We start from the raw sequence: 15,808 nt of genomic DNA, 5'->3' as shown, positions 1-15,808 counted from the left end.
TCTAGTCTTGTGCCGTGTTTATGCCAGTGTGCTCCTATTGGCTTGATGGAGTTATACCTGATTTACACTGGTGCAAGGATAGAGTGACCAGATAGCAAGTGTGAAAAATCGGGAGAGGGGGTGGGAGGGTAATAGATGTGTCCTTAAGAAAAAGCCCCAAATATCAGGACTGTCCCTGTAACATCAAGGAGGACTTGTGGCACCTTAGAGACTAACAAATTTATTTGAGCATAAGCGCACGAAAGCTTATGCTCAAATAAATTTTTTTAGTCTCTAAGGTGCCACAAGTCCCCCTTTTCTTTTTGCGGATACAGACTAACATGGCTGCTACTCTGAAACCTATAAAATCAGAGCACCTGGTCACCCTAGGCAAGGAAGACCAGAATCAACCCTGATCAAGTTACTGCATATTTATGCTGATGCACAATAACTGAGATCAGAATGAGGCTTGCAGAGAGCAGAAAGAGGACGTTTTAATTGCATTCACTTCTCTGACATCAATGGAGCTGTGACAAATTACCCCAGCTCAGGTTCTGACCAATAGTATCTAGTGGCATTTAGTTCCCCTCTGAGTTGTCTGGCTGTGGATAGCATTTTGCTAGTGACCATGACGATCTCCTGGAGGAAACACGCTGACCTTGCACTGTACGTGCCAGATGGACATGTCTGCGGATATATGGGCAGGATAGGCCTGGAAAGACTGCCTTGCATGCTGACTGTGCTGGCATCGCCTCTGACCATTAGCATGCCCCGAAGAGAGAGAGAGATCCTGGATGCCTTACAGGCACTTTACAGCCAGAAAAATGGTGACCAAAGTTTGGGGGACACACTGTGCTTCCAGGAATAATACCCTGGCAGTCACTTTCTGATTTCAGCACCTGGCCAGCCTGTACAGTGAGACACTGGAGAAAACTTTGGCACCTTTATATAATGAGGGGAAACTAAGCGCTAATGATGGTGCAGATTTAATGCCATGAAGCTTGATCGCTGTAATGCTCTCTCACTTGGTGCTCACAGCAGGGACTCTCCCTGGCTTGAGCTACCATGACCAGGAATCACACACACACACACACACACCCCGCCCCCGTATATGACGCTGACTTCTGAGGAAGTAATGGATTGTCTTGGAGCTGGCCCTGTTGAATTTCGTGGCCTTTCCTGGTGTGGGAAGGACCTCCTAGGGCACGTCCGCCCAGCCCACCGCTGCGAGCTTCCCAGCCCAGTTTGACAGACTTGGGTTTGCACTAGAACTGTGAAACGAGCTGTGTAGACCATGCTTCAAAGCTGTGACTCGAACTGGCACTCAGGTCTCTGTATCCTAGTGGGAGTGGTGGGCTTCAGAGCCCGAGCTGCAACCTCAAAGCACCATCTACACCACGGTTTTTAGAGCACTAGCATGAGCCGTACAATCCCAAGGCTGTTGACCCGGGCTGGGAGACTTGCTGCCACGGGCCGTGTAGATGTACGTACCCCTAGAGCCGTGGCTTGATGGCCCAAGCACCACCTGCTCTTTAAGGATCCTCATGTAACCCCTCTAGGATGGAAGGAGGTTTTTCATTCTGCCCTCTGATGACCCCCTCAAGAGGGTCTGGGAGGCAACCGTCGATCGCTGGATCATGGTGTATGCATAAGAGGCCTAGCCAGGTGCGTGATGAATCTGCTTGTGACTGACAAGCCCAATTCGAGAGCAACGCCGCTTGTTACAAGTTTCACTGATCCGTGTATTATCTGAGTTGGACTCCAAGATTACAGCACGTTGCTTTCTTCTTTCTCGCTTTGCTTCCATCCTCTGGGTCAAAGCCGCTTCCCGGTGAGCTGCACCCAGTGCCAGATGTTCCTTCCCGGCTGAACAGGATTCTGTGCGCTCCTCCCAGCTTTCCACATTGACTTCATATCATTTTTACACACACCGTGATACTGCCATAAAGGGCAACCCCGCTTTCTAGAGCCATCACGAACCTCACTGTACAAAATATTCTTAGAGGTACGATCTCCTTCCATTCTTCTGACGTGACCAAGCCCATCGCAACCTCCTCTTCTTATTAAGAGGGTATTAACTTAATAAAGGGTCTGATCCTGCTAAATTACTGTCCGCTAAGACTGAGCTAAATCAGGGCCAGATGCTCAGCTCAGCTATACTGATGTCACTTCAGTTGAATTGCTATGGATGTAAACCAAATTTACACCAGAGAGGACTTTGATTTTACTCAAGCTAAACTCCCAATGAGCAAAGACTAAGAAAAAACAAAGGGTCGGATGAACTGCCCAACACTCCAGAAAAACCCAAAGGAAGGATTTAATAATAATGCCTTAGGTAGGAGGTTAGGTGTGCAATTGTCCTCTTGGATTGTCCTGGCTATGCTGTCATTTGTAGATATGTTAGTTCTCCATACATTTATAAAGCCACTAATTATCACCGGAGCTATTTGCTGACGGTTCTGAAGTAGCTCCATAATGAAGAGGAAGCCCATGTATTTGTTAACCTGTGGAGAATAATTGCCTGTCACTTAACCGAACATGCTTTGCCCCTGACACACTTGCTCTTTAGCACTTTTTTAGCTGCACTTCTTGAAATGCCACTTGTAATTTCCATTCCCTCGAAGGTCTCTTTCTCTGCTGCTGTGACGTGAGCTGAAAACTATACTCCTCAAGAGGAGATAAATGTCCTTCCAGTTTTGCTGCTGTGAAAGGATAGCAAATAATATTAAACATAGTTGTGTTGGTTTAGCAAGACCTCATGGAGGCAAATACACTGAAGTCAATAAAGTCGGGGTGATTTACACCACTCCCGCACTGGCCCTATAACATTTGTGTCAGTGTCTCACACAGTTGCACTAGGCGATGGAAGTTATATTACCCCCTCACATGCTAGCTCTGTTAAACTTTTACTGTTTCCGGTGCCTGTAAAATTAACACTGATTACCATCCTCAGCCTCTATTGATGCGGGGGTCGGGGGCACACATTTGCTCAGGTAATTGACTCAGATGGTAATTTAATGTCAAGGCGAGCCAGGGACATGAGATAAATACTACCGCTGGACAAAGCCAACCTGTCAGAAGTCCCAGGTTAAGGTTCGCTGCTCAATGTGTTCACAATAAGCCGTCTTTCTGGATGGGTGGCTTGGAATGGATTGGCAACGTGAATGTAAACACTCTGAGCCAAAGCAAATGTGGAGCAAAACAAGTTCATGTCACAGGGCCAGTGCTGGAGGAGGAGGAAAACCGGATTGCCTCATGGGTGTGCCACTGTTTTGCCGTGCCTCCCTCAGGGCACTCCGCCTCTGCATCAGGAACCAAAAGGAAAACGGAGGTTATGGGAATACACAGTCCCAGAAGGAAACCCACAGGAGACTGGCTCAAGGTATTGTACACTTTTGAGGCATATTAACAATTACCAGAATTCCTTTGTGGATCAGGAAGGAACTTCTTTGCACCTTGTGCTCCCCTGTTAACAGTTTAGGGCATTAGACAGGCCAATGTAAATCAGTGTAGCAATGCTGATGTCAATTGAGAGATTCCCGTTTTCACCAGCGGAGGGTCTCAGCCCTGCATATGTAATTGAAAATCATTATACTTCAGTGGGTTGGAATCTCTTGTGCTTGAAAAGCCTCTTTTGGATAATGGATTTGGTTGGTGGTTTTTTTTTGTTTGTTTGTTTGTTTGTTTTGGGGGGGGGGGGGAGACGTTGCTTTTGCTAGGAAGCCTTATACAAATGAGGCTTATTGGGGAAAGGCAATTGATTGGCAGCCTGCATTTCCAAGAAAACTAACCTCAAAGCTCTAAGAGATCTTGAGGTGTTAGCATATTGGCACAGAGTGGGGTAGGTGTGAGTCAGCCCATGGTGTAATGGGGATGGGGGTTGCGGGGGAGAGACAGATCCAAAGAACTAGTGTGCTGCCAAAAATGGCTCCTCGTAGGGAGAAGAAGAGCAGGCAAGCGCTGCCTTGGCACGGCTCAGCTCCTCGGCAGAAAACACCTCCTTGAAACAAGCGACGGACCCATTTGCAATCAGACAAAACTAATTTCAAATAGCAACCCTGGCATTTCAATGGAAGAGTGTAGATGCCAAGGGTGTGTTCTCATTCTTTGGGGAGGGCTCCTTCCAGAGCTGAGGGCCCTGCAGGGGGTTAGCAAGCCTGGCCTCGCATCCCACTCCCTGAGCCAGCAGACTGCCATTTTTAACGCTGGGCTTGGGAAAAGCCTGCCCTGCTCTAGGCCTCTGTGCGTGTGAGTGGGCTACCCTTAGAGAGGGGTCATGCCCGTAATGGAGCAACAGAGGAACCTTTCTTTTTAGGAAATGGCTGGTCCTGAGAGATGCTGAGCATCGGGGAGCCACTCTGGGCCAATTCCTGAAGTCCACTGATTTGGGGGAGACTCTTGTTTTTATTTTGTGGTTTCTGTACTGCCTTGCAGCCCTGCTCATGGGCCAGGACCCCGTTGTGCTAGGCGCTGTAGGTACAGGATTTAATTCAGCGGGAGCTGCAGCTGCTTGGCATGTCTCCAGACTAGGCCCTTATGCACAGCATAAGAGAAATGGACTCAAATCTCATTCACAAGGGTGCACTAGAGTCGCCTGCCGGGGCCAGGAGGGAAATCCACCCACTTGGTCGATTGTCTAGTGTTGCCCAGTTAGCAAAGTGCATTCTGGAGCTGGAATGCTGTGTATTCAATGGGTGTTGGGGCAAGGACACTGGACTGCATGGCTCTCAGTGGCCTGCTTGGTCATAGCAGAGTCTGTGAGCCTGAACACTACAGGCACCATACAGCCCTGGTATCCTCAAGCACAACTGTGCCAAAGCCAATTGAATGGTACTCGCTTATGTCCAGGCTGGATTTTGCCCTGTGTGCTGAGAAGCTGGTTCTTTGGAGTTCAGAGCCACCCAGCGTGTCTGGGATCGTTGTTACTCACCTGGACACTCTGAGACAGGGTTTCTAATGAGTGTGTGGGCACGTGCATCTGTGTGTGTGTGTGAGAGAGAGAGAATGTGCCTGGCAAGCGTGTGCCCACTGCACAATGTGCAGACTCAAGCAGGGACCCTGTATACAACCAGGTATGCACAAAAGTTTGCAGGCACTATTGAAAATTCAAGCCTCTGGGGCATTCTCTCGAGAGGCATGGCAGATCCTGAACCCGGGGACTTCAGCACAAGACTCTTCCACCTGCAGGAAGGGAGCAGCTCCACGGTCGGGAATTCTTCAACAAGCATTTGTTAGCCGGAAAAGGGCAATTTGTCGGAACCAAATCTTTTCCTGGGCAAGGGTCAGCTCTGACCACTCCCCCAGTATGATTTTTTTTTTCAAGTTTCAAAATTGTTGAAACGTCCCATTTTGAAACCCATTTTTAGGATCCAAAATGATTTTTTGTTTCACAATGAAATTTAATTTATAGTTAAAAAAAAAGAAGTAAAAGGTTGAAATGGAAATTAAACACTTGGATGGAGATTTGGGGCGGGGAAGGGGGGGTGGTTTCTGGATGGGAAACACTTCAAAATCTTGAAAATCCTCCTGGGACAGGAATAGTATCTCCCCCAGCACTCCCCGTTACTTGGCCGGAGCAGTAAACTCTTCTCATTCTATGCAGGCAAAACCCTCTGCTGTGGTAGGGTAAGTTACAGGTCATCTTTGCTGCTGGGAGGGAAGCTTACAAATCTGGAATAGCAACCAACTGGACCTCTTATTATTAAAATTGCTGGGGACTGAGCTCCTTGAAACAAGGGCTGAGTACCTCTTGGCTACAACCACACATTAGTGTGTGAGCTCTGGCACTACGCCTACATCCTGACCCAGCACCCTGCTATTTTATCCAAATCCCCCAACCAGTCACATCCCAGATGTGGGTTACGTGGTATCCGTGTTACGTGACTTTGGGAGAAGGAGAAGTAGCCACTGGAGACTGGATTGACACAGCAGCTTGGACATCTTTGAACACTGTCATTTCAGTCATGGAGCTAATTGGAGGTGCCGGCGTTCAAGCCGGGGTGCAGACAAGACCTTATTCTTAGCCAGTGAGGTGCTAGGGAAGAGGTTTTGTTGGCACTTTGAATCACTACAGTGAAAATCTTCTGTGCAAGTGTAACCCACTCTCGAGTGCATGTTACCAGGTGGCCCCTCTGTGCCTCATTTGCAGAGGATGTGAGTCTGTTACTGCCCTCGTTGGAGTGGCTTGGCTCTTTTGCTCAAGCTGTAGCCACTCACACTACGCTCTGGAGGTCCCTGGCTCACTCCATGATGTGTCAGCCAAGAAGGTGGCCAGGCTGTCACACAAGCCCATCAGTTCCATGATGGCTGGGGAGACTTCCCCATTGTGAAAAATCAAGCTGGCATCCATGATGGTGTGAGAGCGACCCACTCAGCAACTTACTCCCACATCTTTATGGTCTCACGCCCCAGGAGCTCCCAGCTCTTTTTGCTTCCTCCCTTCACTTCGAACCAGGCAGCTCTTAAAGGGCTTCAGATACATTCCTTATTTCTCCCTACGTGCCTATAGCTGGTGAAACTGAGGCAACCCATTGAAGTGACTCCCCCTTTGTCAGTGGCACAGGTGTTAAGAAACAGGAACGCCAAGGGCTGATTTCCTGCTCTAGCCACTAGCCTTGCTCCCTCGCCTTCATTCTCCTTGTGTTGTGTGAGCAGCAGATGTTTCAGGGCAGTTCCAGAAGCTGGAGGAATCAGCTGCTCTTTGAATGTGTTGGATTCCTTTCCCCTGCGGGGAGGGCTACCCTGAAGATAATGGGAGCAGCAGCCAGGTCCTGCTTGGCTTGAGATTGACAGGATACAGGGCTGCACACCCATAAATGCAGAAGTCCCACCTGCCAGCCAGGGAATGTCCTGAGCTGCAGCAGGTGGCACATGGCACTGACAGGATGTAGTGAAGGAACTGGAGTTACCAGCTTGCCACACCTTAGAGCAATTACAGCTCCCTGACAAACCCAGAGTGATCTATGCCTGCTCCCCCTACTAACGCCCAGAGACAGCTGCTTTCCCAGGTTCATTCCCCAGCTCTGTGCCGGTGACTGTACTTGATGCTCATGCAAGTCAGGCGAGTTAACTCCGTCAGTGCCAAATGTGTATGTGACAGGCTCCCAAGACAGGGCAATACAAATGCTACTCCTTGCTATCTGCATTTAATTCCTGTTGATGGGAATGGAATTTAGAAGCTCATATCGAGCGGTCCAGGGTCGCCATGTGCGGTTTGATTTGATGTCAGGTAGCAGAATACAATAATAATTAAGAGCTTATATTTATACATATAGCAATTTTCCTCCTGAGAGATCAGGAAGCACCTTGCAAACTGCACAGAAATCACTTTAATAATAAATTGTCCTAATAATACTTTTCCCGCTGCTGAAATGCAGCTGGTTCTGGCATGGAATGCTGCAGCTTTCTGCAACACATAAAACCAGCACACAGCAGTTTAAGGCAGGATGTATGGCCCTGCTGTGGAGAACAGTGCCCGGGGATCTTTAATGACTGCAGGTGGCTAGGCCCTTAGGCTTGTGTCTCATTAACTTGGGTGATTTTCCAACAAGACTCTTTGCTTATGAAGGGCTTGAAAGAAAATTTGCTTATCTAAATAACAGGTCCTGGACTCTCATTCAATTCAACTCTCTGTTCTCTTTGTGCACCAGGTGGCACTGTGCCATGTATGAATACGTGCCAGCGGCACTCAGGGGTACATTTTTATTTCACCTGCCAGTTATTTGAAAAAAGAAGTTGATGGAGTTTGTCTTGAAAAAAAGAAAAAAAAAAGCTAAATTTGGGTCCCAGACCCGGTGTGGCTGTTTTAAATATGCACTCTGCAGCTTTCGGGACCCTGAGCCTGATCGAACTCCTATAGAATGGAAAGGCCAACCACAAGCATTCCAAAATCACTTCAGCCCCCCTTCCCCCAACAAATAAGCTTGTCTTGAAAATCATGAACTTTAAAAAAATAATAACTCTTGGGTTCTTTTTATTTTCCTTCTAATTTTTGAGCCTATAAATCACCCTTGGGTCATGTTTTCAAGCTTTTCTCTGCAGCCACGATGGCGGGAAATGTCCTCTTTTTACAATAACTGCTGCTGTTCTCACTTAATCTCGGGACTCCAGCAGCTGGGGATAGAATCATGAGTGTTGACGATGTCACTTCAACAGCAGTCGGAACTAGGGTTGCCAACCCTCCCGGTTTCACCAGGGGTCTCCCAGAATCAGGCCCTATCTCCCGGAGGCTACTGAAGCTAATCCATGAGATTTTTAGGCCGCTAAAAGTCCGGCAGTGCAGCAGGGCTAAGACAGGCTCCCTGCCTGCCCTGGCTCTGCGCCGCTCCCAGAAGCAGCCTGCACATCCCTGCAGCCCCTGGGGGGACAGGGGGTCTCTGCGCACTGCCCCAGCACTGACTCCACAGCTCCCATTGGCTGTGAACTGCGGCCAATGGGAGCTGCGGGGGCAGTGCCTGTCAGGGAGCCTGCCTTAGCCCCACAGCACCGTCACCGGGAGCCTCCCAAAGTAAGCAGCTCCCTGCCACAGCCCACACCCCGACCCCTCCTGCTCCAGCCCTGAGCCCCCTCCCACACCCAACCTCCCTCCCAGAGCCTGCACCCCGCACCCCCACCTGCACTCCAACCCCCTGCCCCAGCCCAGAGCCCCCTCCTGCCCCAAACTCCCTCCCAGAGCCCGCACCCCTGCAAACAACTGCAGCGTGTTTGGTTTTGTGTGATTAGACAATTGGCAACCCTAGCCAGAACAGGCCCTGTACAATTTATTCTTTGTATTGTGATGGAACCTCAGAGTGCAGAAAGTTGGCCCCTACCCCAGTCTAAGTATGTTGTGGGAAGATCCAGTCCCAGCATGTTGTAGGTTCAATTATATTTCCCCAGCCCATATTCTCGGAGTGATTCCTGTTTGGTACCCATCAAAATAAACGTGACATCCTAAGTCCATTTATTCGTTAATTCAAGGTCTTTCAAGTCCCTTTAATCCTGATTCCCTGAACTCGCTTATCTGAGCCACCTTCCAAACCCTGTGAGGGTTTGCCCATCCTTAGCTCGGCTAATTACAAGGCAGGCTCAGTACAGGATGCCGATGTATGCTGCGGGCAGGGATCCACCAATTGCCCGTGTGCCAACAGTGTTATCTGCCACCCTGTGTTTCTTGATTTCCCCCACTGACACTCTCCCAACCCTGTTAATTATTAAAGGAGAATAATGAAGGAAAACATACATCAAAGTCCAGTGTGAGAGAGAGACAATCAGCAGTTCATTTGCAGCCATGAGCCAGCCCACCCCGGCCACCACAGAGCCACCTGGCCAGCCTGGACAGAGGAACCTTACCTTCGAGGTTGTGGACATCGTTGTTGTCATCATTTATTTTGTCTTCGTCCTTGCCGTTGGGATATGGGTGAGTCCGGGAGCTCAATGATTTGCTTCCATTAGGGGACAGAAGACAGGCAGTGTGTGTAATCAGCTATGGGCCTCGTGTGTGTGCAAAGATATCTGCTTATAATCAGCCTGCTGTTTTATATGTACATATCACTTATGTAGGGCCAGATAGTAGCAGGCCTTGACTGGTATGCTAGGGGGTTGAGAGTAGGAACATTTTCCCCTACACTCCCATGCAGCTCTGATTCCATTCCCTGCAATCCCCTGAACGGCATTGAGGGAAGGTTAGTGCCACCAGAATTGCAAAGTATCCCATAATGGACTGGGGAGAAGGGGTGAGGCTCCCCATGGAATGGCTGCAGAATGGCGAGCTGGGAGACTTGCCTGGCGTAAGAGGGGGAATGAAGAGAAAAGGACTGAATCGGGCACTGGAAAATTTGGAAAGATGATTATTTGATCCCTATTTTCTTTGACCCAGCCTACTTGGAAGAGTGGCCTAGCGGCCTGGCTGGGGAAATCTTTTTGTACTCCTCACATGTGCACTCACTGGGAGATTGTTAAATGGATTCAGAAGCCCCATCACCCAGTCAGAGGGTAGTTTCTATCCAAGCCGGCAGCCAGCATACATAGGAATGGGGAGAAGGAAAATGGAAAACCTAGGCCTTCACTCCGCACCCCCAGTCTCAGGTTCCCCATGCATCTGCTGCAAGCATGGACCAAATCTTTTGACTCCTCCGAGTGGCAATGCTGCTCCATATCCTGGGTACCAAGATGCAGATGAGATTGCTGCACAAATCAGAGCAGAGCAACAACTCACTGCTGGTTGGTAACTTCTGGGTACAATGTCCTGACAAACCGAGGGGCTTTCCGACTTGCAAAGTAACAAGCAGGCCCCCAGCTCAGAAACCAGAGAGGCTTGTTAGCTCAGGCTAGTGTTAATAATGAGCTAACAGGAAGCATTCCCCTTCTCACTGGCCAGAAGCGTTGGCTGGGAACATGCAGGGGACAAGCTGTACATTTCCTGGGAAGCTCGGGAAGGACTGGTCTTCCTAAGGCTCAGTTCCACTCAGAGTTCCCCCTAGAATGGGGCAACTCTTCACTGCCCCAGTGCAATCCCCTGTGCACACTGTAGTACGCAGTCTGGGGTCTCCGACAAGGTGAGCTCTCCGACGTCCCAGGAATGGATGGGCTACAGCCGGAGGTTTCACCCTGCTGGATGGTACTGGAGCACTGTGCATTATTCCCCTGTTTTAACTGCACCTTGAGTGTCTGCCAAATGGTTTATTGAATCCTCCAGAAGCCAAAGCACTGGATGGCCTGGACATGGAGAGGTAGTCAATTCTATCAGTTGCTGGGAGGGCAGACCTGGGATGACTCCCAGCATGTTGCTGGCAGGACAACTGGAGAGCGGGGCCAGTGTGATGGACGGGAACCCGTGGGGGGGAAGCACTTAATGTTTGTTCTGTTTTTCAGTCATCCATACGGGCAAGCCGGGGGACAGTTGGAGGGTATTTCCTGGCTGGACGGTCCATGACATGGTTGCCTGTGAGTCTGATGCTTCCACTTGTTACTTAAAAATTGGGTTTCAAGCGAATCCAGGTACCTGATAGAAAGGTCTGGGGACAGGCACAGCAAGGCGGTACCCACCCCACACAGCTCTGCCCAGGAGTCTCAGCCCTGAGCTACAGGGACCCCTACCTGGAGGAAACAGACAGTTCAGTCTCCCTGGTCTTTTCAATTCTTAGCTTTTTTGCTCAGGTCAGAGGCAAGGGGATACCTGGTGATGTGGCTTCTGTGATGCAGCCCCAGCTGCCCATGCGGAGCTGGATTTAGATCCTCCCCCTGTTCCCAACTCACTTCACATACAGCTGCAGAACAGCCGTGGGAGCATTAAATGACTCAGGTCTGCATGATGCCGTAAAAATCATGTAGAAACTACAAAGAAAACAATCGTATAGCAGAGCCCTTTGCCTCTACCCTCCCCGGGTGGGGGAAAGTCTACGCTATTGACTGTGCAAGGACTAAAACTCAGCTCCAAACCACAAAAATACAAATCTCCAAAATGATTCACAAGAAAGGAACAAAGCTCTTAAAGGGCACGCTTTTGTGGGAGCGAAAGGTACACCTAAAAGTTATTTAAAAGTTTTAAAAGAATAAAGGTGTCACAGGAATAAATAACCTTTTCCTCCAATTGCAAAATATACAGCCATATCTCTCTCTAGTGAGTCGCTGGTATCGGAATACAGTTTTCAACCAAAAACTTCTTTCTCTGTGTACACAGTGCCCATAAATCCTCCAGCCTAAGTTTTCAACCTCTTCTCTTGGAGAGGCGTACGTATATATAACAACTGTCATTGCTTTCATGTGCTCTGTGCTCCAATTTCTCCCAGGTGATGTTTAGGGAAAAGCATAGGGGGTGTTTTTGTGACTAGAGCGTGGAAGGTTTAAAAGATGTTGAAAGGAAACTGGCTTTTCCCAGGATCCTTACTGTTCTTATTTCTCATTGTGTCTGGTGGCTCGGCTACTCCAAGAGGTAATATGGCCAAGTGGTTAGAACACATGAGTGGGTGCTAGGAGGGCTGGGTTCCAGTCTTGGATCTCCTACTGATTCACTATCTGGCAAGTTGCTTAGATCAAAAGCAGCCTCTGAGTTTGCCTGCTTCTGTTTTCCGGGCCCAACTTGAGATACTTTGGGCTTGATTCTCAGAGGCGCTGAGCCCCACTTGAGCCCAGGTGTGACTGTTTTAATACTGACACCTGAGGAAACATATGATGCAACATGGCAGGAGGTCTGCTCTGCTGCTGAAGGGACTGTCTTCTGACCACTTTTGATAACTGAAGCATCCCGGCACTCTCTGCAGGAGTTGGGAGGTTAACCCCAGCGTCCCAGCTAAATTCCAGTTTGGGTGGCAACCCTCTGGCAACGTCAGGGTTTCAGCTTTGAGCAATAACACCCTAAGGGGTCTGGTCGTGAGAGATGGTCTCCAAGGCAGGCCTCTCATGTGATGTCACAGCAGCTGAGATCAGCTGAGGTGCCAGTAGCCCCTCCAGTTTAACCAAAAAGGGTTGGCCAAACCGCATTTCCAACTAATGACCCCCCAACTTTGGAACTAATCTCCCCTCCTGATCTGACAGAGCCCATATTTGTTTACAGTATTTCCATCCCATAGCCAACAGCCTGAAGGTGGAAGAAAAATGGCAAACAACCCAAAGTGAGGCTCCTGAATCCAGATTCAGGCACGTAAATCAATGTGGCCTTTCAGAGGCTTAGAGGCCCTGAAGTTCCCATTGACTGAGGTGCGAGCTTCAGCTACCCTGAAGGTCAAGTCTCATTTATTTAGCTGTCTAAGCATGGCCTTAGGAGCCTGATGGTGGGAAACCAGATTTGAAGATTTTGGCCTATAGCTTTTGTTCTCTTCCACCAATATAAACCAGGAGTAACTCCAGTGAAGTCTGCAGTCCTCTATGTAAAAACCACCCTCAGTGAAGGCAGTCAGACCCACAGAACCTGCCTTTCCTCTATCACTGATTCCAAGCCCCGCCCCGTGTATCTCCATTGAGTTTGATGATGTTACTCATGATTTTACATTAGTGTAACAGAGGGCATGATCCCTCTCCCACTGAAGTTTTTCTCCATTGACTTTAATGGGAGCTGGAGTGGGGTCTGAGGATAAACAAGGGGTGGGCAAACTACTGCCCACCGGCCCCATCCCGCCCTCCATCTGATTTAATCTGGCCCTTGAGTTCCTGCTGGGGAGCAGTGTCTGGGGCTTGCCCCACTCCCGCGCTCCAGCTGGGAGTAGGGTCGGGAGCCACTCCGCGTGCACATGCCGCAGCTCCCGGAAGTAGCGGCATGTGCCCGCTCCAGCTCCTAAGTGTAGGGACAGCAAGGGGGCTCCGCACGCTGCCCCCGCCCCAAGCACCATCCCCACAGCTCCCATTGGCCAGGAACTGTGGCCAATGGGAGCTGCAGGGGCGGTGTCTGCAGATGGGGCAGTGCACAGAGCTGCCTGGCCGTGCCTCTGCATAGGAGCTGGCAGGGGGACATGCCACTGTTTCTGGGAGCTGCTGGAGAAAAGCGCCACCTGGAGCCTGCACCCCTCGCTCCCTGCCGTGCCCCAAACCCTGCCCCAGCCCTGATCCCCCTCCTGTGCCCTGAATTCCTCAGTCCCAGCCCAGAGCACCCTCCTGCACCCCAAACCCCTAATCCCCAGCCCCACCCCAGAGCCTGCACCCCCAGCCGGAGCCCTCACCCCCCCCCCGCACCCCAAACCCCTGCCCCAGCCTGGAGCCCCCTCCTGTACCCTGAACTCCTCAGTTCTAGTCCCACCCCAGAGCCCGCACCCCCAACCAGAGTCCTCACCCCCTCCTGCACCCCAACCCCAATTTCGTGAGCATTCATGGCCTGCCATACAATTTCTATTCCCAGATGTGGCCCTCGGGCCAAAAAGTTTGTCCACCCCGGGATAAGCCGTAGGGTAAATACAGTGGCGACAAGAGTCAAATGGGCACCCTCCCCATGGTCTCATGATGGGCCGTGGAACCGCAGACAACCATTTCCAGGGCTTCAGGATTATTTTTCTTGGAGCATCTGTGTCTTCCTTTGAGTTGGACACACGCACTACCAGAATAAATAACAGGGCCACTGTCTCACTGCTCTACATCTTCTGTGTTTCTTACATCGGTGTCCGATACAGTCGGATGTGTGGATTAGAGAAGGTATTTACATTCCTTGGGAATCAGTATATTTACCCAAGATACGATTTCACGTTACACCAGTCAGCCTTTTAATCGGCAGTTTACTATATGGAGAAGCAGAGCAGTGTTCGTTCTGGCCACGGCTTCCGGCTTCATGCAATATTAATATTTTAACTTTCTCGAAGGTGAGGAGCAGGTCAAACTCTATTACTCTTTGCTCAGAGCTCATATTAGGAATCTGCTGTTCAGACAAGGTGTGGTTTGAAAGCAAACTTTCCGCAGGAGGGAAGCCAAAGCATTGGCAATGCACGGCCAGATTTATCCCTGGTGTATCTCCACTGATGTCAGTGGCCACCTGGGATGAATTGGGCTTGTGTAGAGGTGTGACAAGTCTTTCTCCCAAAGGAGAGTGATACTTAAAGCCAGGGGTGTTTTATTCTATGGGAAGAGCAGTGTATCTTGCTTTCATCTAGTTAAGGGATCACTGGACCATGCTAGGGGCAGTGTTAAATTAACCCGAGGTGTTAGCATTTTCCAGACTGCTGCAGTTTTCCATCTATATGTGTTTGAACCCACATTTATGCATGGGTTGCAGCCTTCCCAGGGCCACACATTCTTTAAGATACATGCAACATTCTTTCCATGCAAGTGTTTCTTGAACCATGCAAGATCCGGGCTTGGAGTGTAAATATTTGCCTATAGAAAGGCACTGGATTTTCTCAGGTTATAAATGCAAAAGTCCTTTTTTCTTTTTTCTTTTTGCAAGCCTTCACTTCCTGGCTACCCCAGTGGGAATACTGGCATGATAACTACTCAGGGGGCAGCATTGTTCCCATTGAAATCAGTGAGAGTTTTGCCGTTCAATTCCATGTAGACAGGATTTCACCTCCATTCCTACTTGGTCAGAAGTCCATTGGCTTTTTCCGGAGGAAAAATAAGGCCCAGATGATCCTCAGCTGCCCCATAGATGGAGGGCACACTGTAGGTGAGGCTCCTCTGCTTTCCTTCAGCCACATTCCAGCTGCCATCTCCTCCCTAACCCCATCCTAGACCCTGCAATGGCGTCTCTGTGGGTTTGGGGGCCATACAGGGACGGGGTGGAGATGGAGGGGACCCGTGAGGAGGTTACACATAATGTCATCCCTCTAATCCCTTGGAGTTTAAGGCTGAAACTGTGTCATCTCAGCATGGTTCCCTCTGGGGCACAATGGGGACACTCTGTTGTTTCAGCTCTGATAGATCCATGTGGCCAGGAAGCTGGGGTGGGGCACAAGGCCCAATGCAGAGGCTCAGGGCCTGCTCCCGAGAGAGATGCTAGGTTTGGGGACAGGTCTTCACAGACTGTTGGGTGGGGATAAGGGTGGGGGGAAGAGAAATGCTGTGGGAGGTGGGGTTTCTGTGGGGGGATCCTCACAAAGATTTCCTCCCTCACAATCCCCTGTGTAGATCTGACCAGGGCAGGGGGATCTGGGCCTGTAAGGACATCAGGGTTTGGCCCACCGGGAGAAAGGGGGTTGGTCTCACAGTATTTCCAGGGGAAAGTGCAAAATGCCTGCACCCCCTGACTTTGTGAGATTCTGAGAGCAGGGAGATTTGAATAAGGTCTGCCCGCAAGCCCCTCCCTTTTCACCCTGCGTATCCAAGCCTCCTGCGTTTCATCGATCTTTGTCAAACATGAGCCTTTCTGCTAACAAAGGGTGACAAAAGGAACAGAGCTTAAAGGAGCCCCAGGGGCACGGTGTCTGCTATCACC

The 15,808-nt window shown here is 49.9% G+C and overlaps 1 protein-coding gene across 2 annotated transcripts in view; it reads left to right on the top strand.

Moving 5' to 3' along the window:
* The window catches only part of SLC5A9 (solute carrier family 5 member 9), a 107,907-nt gene that overhangs the window by 57,381 nt on the left and 34,718 nt on the right, over nt 1-15,808 (top strand). For both annotated transcript variants that reach the window (XM_074961775.1, XM_074961774.1), the window contains exons 3-4: nt 9,177-9,376; nt 10,831-10,902. In XM_074961775.1, the coding sequence (XP_074817876.1) occupies nt 9,248-9,376; nt 10,831-10,902 (201 nt within the window). In that variant the 5' untranslated portion in view covers nt 9,177-9,247. The remainder of the gene's footprint in view (nt 1-9,176; nt 9,377-10,830; nt 10,903-15,808) is intronic.

Source organism: Natator depressus, chromosome 8 (assembly GCF_965152275.1).
Source record: "Natator depressus isolate rNatDep1 chromosome 8, rNatDep2.hap1, whole genome shotgun sequence".
Taxonomy (NCBI): Eukaryota; Metazoa; Chordata; order Testudines; family Cheloniidae; genus Natator; species Natator depressus.
The sequence above is the reverse complement of the archived record's forward strand: the minus strand, read 5'-3'. Positions and strand labels throughout refer to the sequence as shown.